This window comes from Parasteatoda tepidariorum, chromosome 9, assembly GCF_043381705.1.
Source record: "Parasteatoda tepidariorum isolate YZ-2023 chromosome 9, CAS_Ptep_4.0, whole genome shotgun sequence".
NCBI classification, from domain to species: Eukaryota; Metazoa; Arthropoda; class Arachnida; order Araneae; family Theridiidae; genus Parasteatoda; species Parasteatoda tepidariorum.
This window is the reverse complement of record NC_092212.1, coordinates 14,204,053-14,210,987: the sequence shown is the minus strand read 5'-3', so window position 1 is coordinate 14,210,987 and position 6,935 is coordinate 14,204,053. Positions and strand designations below refer to the sequence as shown.

The 6,935-nt window shown below is 31.6% G+C and overlaps 1 protein-coding gene across 1 annotated transcript in view; it reads left to right on the top strand.

The window, feature by feature from the left end:
• Window positions 1–6,935, top strand: part of LOC107438447 (DNA (cytosine-5)-methyltransferase 3B) — a 40,222-nt gene that overhangs the window by 25,029 nt on the left and 8,258 nt on the right. The window contains exons 10-15 of the mRNA XM_071185278.1: window positions 796–850; window positions 1,308–1,500; window positions 2,222–2,367; window positions 3,296–3,386; window positions 5,584–5,735; window positions 5,807–5,892. Coding sequence (XP_071041379.1) covers window positions 796–850; window positions 1,308–1,500; window positions 2,222–2,367; window positions 3,296–3,386; window positions 5,584–5,735; window positions 5,807–5,892 — 723 coding nt within the window. The remainder of the gene's footprint in view (window positions 1–795; window positions 851–1,307; window positions 1,501–2,221; window positions 2,368–3,295; window positions 3,387–5,583; window positions 5,736–5,806; window positions 5,893–6,935) is intronic.

The window sequence follows — 6,935 nt, the reverse complement described above, 5'->3', positions numbered from 1 at the left end:
TAATGTCAAAATCAAAATCTTGGCTGATTTCAATGTGCTGTTGGATGTTGTCCGCCATTGCTTCTGTGGTTAACGTCACGTTGTAATCCAACTGCAGTTGAGTTGGACGGCAATTGTAGTTCAAGATGAGCGTTCGATGAGGTATGCTATCAAACTCACAAATGGACCAATCAGAGGTTAGCGCTGATTTCCAGCTGACGGCGTCCTGTCCTAAGAAACCAGGCCTTTAGAGTCTCTCAGTGAATTGATCTACGGAAACGTGTCTTAATACGTTTTCCAGTTGATCATCTAACTCAAGCATGTCTATTTGCAGTTTGTGAGAGATTGGATAACTTCTTTGATTTGTTGCCTGTGAATTGACCAAGGGTGGCTAGTATTGGTTGTTGTTAAACTTTTCTACCATAAAGTGCTCGACTTCCCACGCAGATCGTCAGGCTAACAAAGCGGGGAGCCATTCCATCTGCAGAGGAACAAAATTGTGATGGCTTGTTTTCAGATTATCCTCCAGACAATCATCACCTCCTAAAAGAATCTTCAACGGTTTGTCATAAACAAGAAGAGTGACCCCCACTGCGAAGTTTTTGCTCATTACGTCGGACTAATACATTGATGCGTGTGGCGGCTCTTCTAGGAGGTGTTGCTCCAATGCGATGCGATGTAAATAAAGTACCATATGTCAGCTCGATTAGAAAGTGTCACTTTAGAAACCATCCAGTTTATTAGATTAAGAAATAGTTCTTTTTATACAAATAATCGTATTTTATACAATTCAATTCTTTTTTCTTCTTATTTCAGTTCTTATTGTCTATCCTGTATCGATGTTTTTTTGGGGGATAAAAGAAGAAAAAAAGTAAGTACCTAACTTAGAATTTAGAATTTTTTTTAAAGAAACGTTCTAGAACAATGTATGAAAATTACATCCAATCTATGCATAAATTTATTCCGAATATTGAAGTACCCGGATTAAAGTAATGCACGCATTTATTAATGAAATATATTTAATTGCCAATGTTGGTAACAAAATAATAACCAAGTCTGGATTTTACAGCCATTTCTTGACATAATCTACGATTTTTTGTTTCTATAACACTTCCGTTTTATAAGGTAAATTAATTTTTATTTTTAATGCCATTATTTCATTAGCGTTTCCAAGATAAAAACACAAGTTTTGTCTTTTTTTTTTGGGCATGCGTTTATTTTTTTCTTTTCTCTATATGTATATGATATAATAAACCTGAAATTCTCTTTAACTGTTAAAGGTCTGTAATTTCGCTTTTTAAATTAAATTGCTTTTGTTCCTCTTTTAGATATTGGAAACATCTCCTTGGCTGTGCTTCTTTTGTTCTAAAATTCCAGGAACGTTCGAGAAAAGAGAAAATTGGGAAGAAGAATTACATTTTATGTTCGAATCGAGTGCTTCAAGCAAAACTTGTTACCCTCTTAAAAATACGCCAATAAGACCAATAAGAGTTCTCTCCCTCTTTGATGGAATAGGAACAGGTAAAGAACATTTTTTTATATATACAAGGTGTTCCGTACTGGCTGCCGCCATTAATGTATATTTTTAGAACTTTGATTAAAAAGGAAATAAAAAAATGTACTACATACCTATCACAGAGCAAAAGCGTCCTTTTGCGCGAAATTATCTTTGGATAAACACGTTTTATAATTTGGTGCAATATATGGTTAAATATGCAAAAAGTAAAATTAAAATTAAGGGATTTTGGACCGCTCTCCTAACCGACTATCTTTCCCAGATTGCGACTATATTTTAGGAACAGAAATCCGTCAAAGTCTACTCAGAGAAAGTGCGTTTTTGAATCTGCGATTTCGTAACTAAATATCATCTGCACTAATCATTTAGTGTATTGTAGGTCAACCATTAAGATTGAGTCTTAGAACGTGCAGTTCCACTCATTAGATAAAAAATCATTCTGGGTTAATTTGCGCGCTGTGCGTTTATATAAATGTTATTTATTTTCCGCTCTGCAAAATATCAAGTCACTACAATCATTAGTTGATGAGTCAAACATTATTATAATTACGGATAACGAAGGAAGTCAAATGAGTGAACAAATGGAAAGAGAGAAACGGTAAAACACTGTTGCAAATTATCTGAGTTACTTATCTTTAAACGGCGTGAATCTGCAGATATACTTTTTTTGAATGATAGGGAAATGTATACCCAAATATAATGAGTGAGAATTTTGTTTCTTGGCAGGTAAATTAGTTTTGGATAATCTTGGAATAGATGTTGAAGTATATTATGCAAGTGAAATAGATGAGGCTGCACTTTGTGTATCCAAACTACAGCACCCGGATGCTATTGAATACATAGGAGACGTCACTAAGCTTTTATCCAAAAAGGTAATTATTTTAGGTTAAAAGAATTTATTGCAATTCATTTAATGTTTTTTAGCCTTCTATTTAAAGCTGTTTTAACCTTTGACTTAAAAACCACCACAATATATAAATAATCACGTTAAATGTCTAAGCAATATTGTCATTAGATAGGAAAAAATCATTAGTTGGTATTAGATAGTCATTTGGCATTAGATGGGAAAAAAATTTAAAAATTAATGAATTTATAGAAAAATATGCAAGGCTTTATTATAAATTATAAACTAAAAGTTTTACAGATGAATAATTATAAAAATTATTCCTGACACGCCTATAAGCGTAGTACGCACCACTTTAAAATGTCGTCTGGGGAAGTTTCGGTGGTGATAAAACTTTATCACGGAAATGATGCAGTTTTTCGTTTTAGGTTAGACAAAAATTAAAATACCTTTAAGCTCACTTCAAAAACGTAGTTTTTAAAACTATTATTCTATTTTGCTATTTTATCTCCTTCCGTTGTGTATCTATCAGTTTGTTTTTGTCCAACAAAATTTCCTTTGCGATACAAAAGATAATTATGAAATTTTTAAACGATTGTAAATTTTAATATCGTCCATCACAGAGCTCCAATTCCAACTTTGAATCAACCATTTAAATTTTCGAAAGAAGGTTTTTATTATTCTTAATTTCCGAGAAGTTTTACGGACCGAAAAGTTTTACGGACAACAAATTCTTGACACTATGGCGATAATTTTGCTTTAAGAATCCAAGAACTGATTAAAAAATTTTAATGTTATTCCTCCCAGTTTAAATCGAAGAGAGTAGTTAAAATTTAGTTTGATGATAAATTTAATTTGGCGATAAATTTTGCTGGTAGTGAGTAATAAATTTATAAAAAAACAAACGTATTGTTTGTTATCATATTTCTTTTTAGTATGTTTCCATTTCTTTTTAGATCTCATCCATGTGCCCGATTGATTTGTTAATTGGTGGATCTCCCTGCAATGATTTATCCCTTGTCAACCCTCTCAGAAAAGGATTATTTGGTAATAAAATAAAATATAAATTCAAGATTTAAATATTGACTCATCAGCAAAACCTATCCTTCTCATTTTTGCTTTTTTTTCTGTTTAAATTTAGAATAAAATTCAAATAGAGTATATAACTTTGCTTGAAACAAAATTTACGTTTAAATACATTAAAGAAAATTTTTAATTCTTTCGGAATATTTTGAGTTCATAACTGTGCCTCTGAAGGAAACCATTTTGTTTTATTATTTTCTCTAAATTTCACTTTTAATTCCAAATTTGACATTTTTCTACGTGTAATTTGTTTGTTATATTTTTTATTTCGCTTTTTAAGACAATTTTGAAAATAAGGAGATGTTTTTACGTAATCTTTGCTCATTTACCCTTGTCAACTAAAATATCACTTAAAGCGATATTTCAATTGTCCCCATTTGCTATAAAACATCAAAAAAGTAAAGCTGAGAAATTAGGGATGAAGAGCATTAAAACCTATCAAAACTAGTCATCTGAACATTGTTGTTAGGGGAAACTAATCGTCTAAAAATAATTTTTCATTATCGTGGTTTAGAAACAAGTTTTTTTGAATACTTAGTTTCTTACATGGTCTTTCTGCTTATCGTGTTTCAAAAAGTTGTCTTTCTCCTTCTAATATCGTTTTTCTTATTAGTATTGTGTTTTAAAAAAATGTTCTAATTATCTGAGATTGTTTTTCTGGTTAACTAGTCATTAATATGACCTTTTTTATGATCTTACTTAATTTCCAATTATTGTCTTTCAACTCGTTTTTGTTTCCTCCATCAATCAAATAGGTTTTATATATTGCTTTCAATCTCCCCTTTCTTAATAGCAATTCATTAGTTCCTTGTTTTTTTTTCTTCATTTAATCCTTTGCACTCGAGGTTCTTCCTACAATTGGATAGAAAGAATAAAAAAAAAACTACTGAGATTTTAAAAGGCAAAACCCTCAGTTTGCACAATTACCATGTAATACAGGGGTGTCAAACTAGCGGGCCGCATGCGGCCCGAGATGAACATTTTTGCGGCCCAGTCAATATATCCGACGCAAAGTAAAAATAAAATAGAAATGTGAATTAGAAAGGAAACTAGCATATAAAATTATAATATACTTTATTTATAAACTATACGGATCATTTTAAATTGTACGCGCGAAAATGTAAAATTCTAATTGGCTTGCGGCACCTGCCATTCCAGGGATACTGCATCGTATCAAAAATACGCAGAAAAAATTTCAAATCTTAGAACAGAATTTGAAACAAGGTTTAAAGATTTTAATTCCTTGGAAGACAAATTTTGTTTGTTTTCTTCGATTTTCTCAATAAATATAGATTCAGTACCCAGTAATATGCAAATGGAAATGATTGAGATTCAGTACTCAATTTTAAAGGCAAAAGAAGCGAGTGTGACTGAATTTTACAAATATTTACCGGCAAGGTTTGAAAATACTCGAAAATTCGCACATGAAATTATTTCTTTGTTTGGAAGTACTTATCAGTGAGAGCAATTATTTTCTGTTATGAATGGAAATAAATCTCCTGTCCGAAACCGTATTAATAACGCACACGTTGGGTGACATTTTGAAAGTAGTCTCGGCCAATAAAATTTCTCCCGAAATAGGAAAGATAGTAATAGAGAAGAGATGTCAACTATCAAAGAATAATTTAACTTTATATATGTTTATTACAATGTACTATTCAGAATAAAAATATCTCTTTCAATGAACATTGATTTTTTTTGCGGCCCACCTAAAGTAAAGCAATGTTTAGTTGGCCCAAGTTAGCTTTTGAGTTTGACACCCCTGATGTAATACATAGGAAAAATTAAATAAAGTGGGTACTAAACCTCATAGTGCAACAATTTCAGCATTCAGAATAATTTAAGCTTGAGTGCAAAGGATTAAATGTGAAAACTTTTATCTAATGGTTAAATGTGAACACAGTTATCTAAACATCTATACATACTCACGCTAAACTGGCAGTAAAAGTAATTCATTTCCCCGTTTGTTTAGAGAATACAGTTAACTGAAAGTACCACTCAATACTCACATTACTAATATTCACACAGACTTGCTAATTACTTGTAAATTAAACTTATTAATGAATCGTCACAAATAACTCAAACAAAATTGTACTAGGTAGTAATTACACTAGAGCAAGATAAGTAATAGGGAATACTAAATGTATTTCTTCCATTGTAGATGTTACCGGAACGGGCTGCCTTTTCTTTGATTACTATCATATACTGAAAACTGTGAAAAGATTTAATAAGGATCGACACTTGTTTTATCTTTTTGAAAATGTAGCTGCCATGACTAAAGCTAATAGGCAAATCATATCACAATTCTTATCGGTCAGTATTAATTCCTATTTTTATATTTCTCTTTTTAAATTCATTCTTATTATAGTTTTGTTTTTTTACAGTGTTCCCCAGCTTTAATTGATGCCAAGTATTGCTCACCTCAATCTCGTCCGAGATTCTTTTGGGGAAATATTCCGGGCCTACATGCGTAAGTATCAGATCGTTTCTTCATACAACACGCGAAAAAAAAAATAGTGCGTGGAATCCCTCCGCGTGGAAGAAGTGAAACTTCGTAATGTGGAAATGAAAATAGGAAGGCGTAGAAATTGATTTTTAGTGAAATCATATTGTTTCTTTAAGACAAACTTTATTAACAATGCTTACAATTCACAATTGATCGCATCTTTTAATTAACATTTTCGAGTGGAGAAATATCCAAATCTATAACATTTACAATGGGATTATGATAACTAAAGTAAGATACGAAATGTTTGAGTTCTATTTTTTCAATATTTCTTACAAAAACTGCATCAGTGGTAGTTACCCCTTTGGTTGTTGGATCATTCCTACCATTTATCATTTCCAATCCAAATTAGTCTTTAAGGAAGGTAATGTTTCAGCTTCAGGTAACGAGAAATTCATATTAAAAGTCTCCTGCAAGGATCAGAGGCCGCTCACAATAATCAATTTCTTCACCAGTAGCGTCTGCCAGAGCTTGTGAACCTGTAGTGGATAGTGGCAATAAAGATTTTGAAATAAATAATTTAAAATCCCTCGTGGCTGCATTTGATGAAATATAAATGGAAATTAGAAAAGAGAAAACCTGACAATCAATTGATATTCACAAGAGGCGTACCTTGACATAACCTTAAATCCATCGCATTGTCCGTGGGATTGTTTTCACTCATTTTTTAATTGTTATCCACTAAGTTTGAAAATAAAAAATACTACCCTAACAATACTTTTATGACTTTTATTATTTTTATGCTTGTGAGAACCAAAACAATATGGGAATGAATGAGGGAAAACTGAATCCTACCACGTGATTTCCCGGCCAATAAAAATGTAGCTTTAAACGTTTAACGCAACCTTGTTGGAAGTCGCATAAGAAGTATAACTTCAAAAATGCTACCCCATTAAATTATATGTGTATCAAATCAAACTAAAAAAATATTGATGGAAAAACAATATTTTTATTATTTTTATGCTAGTGAGAACCAAAACAATATGGAAATGAATGAGGGAAAACTG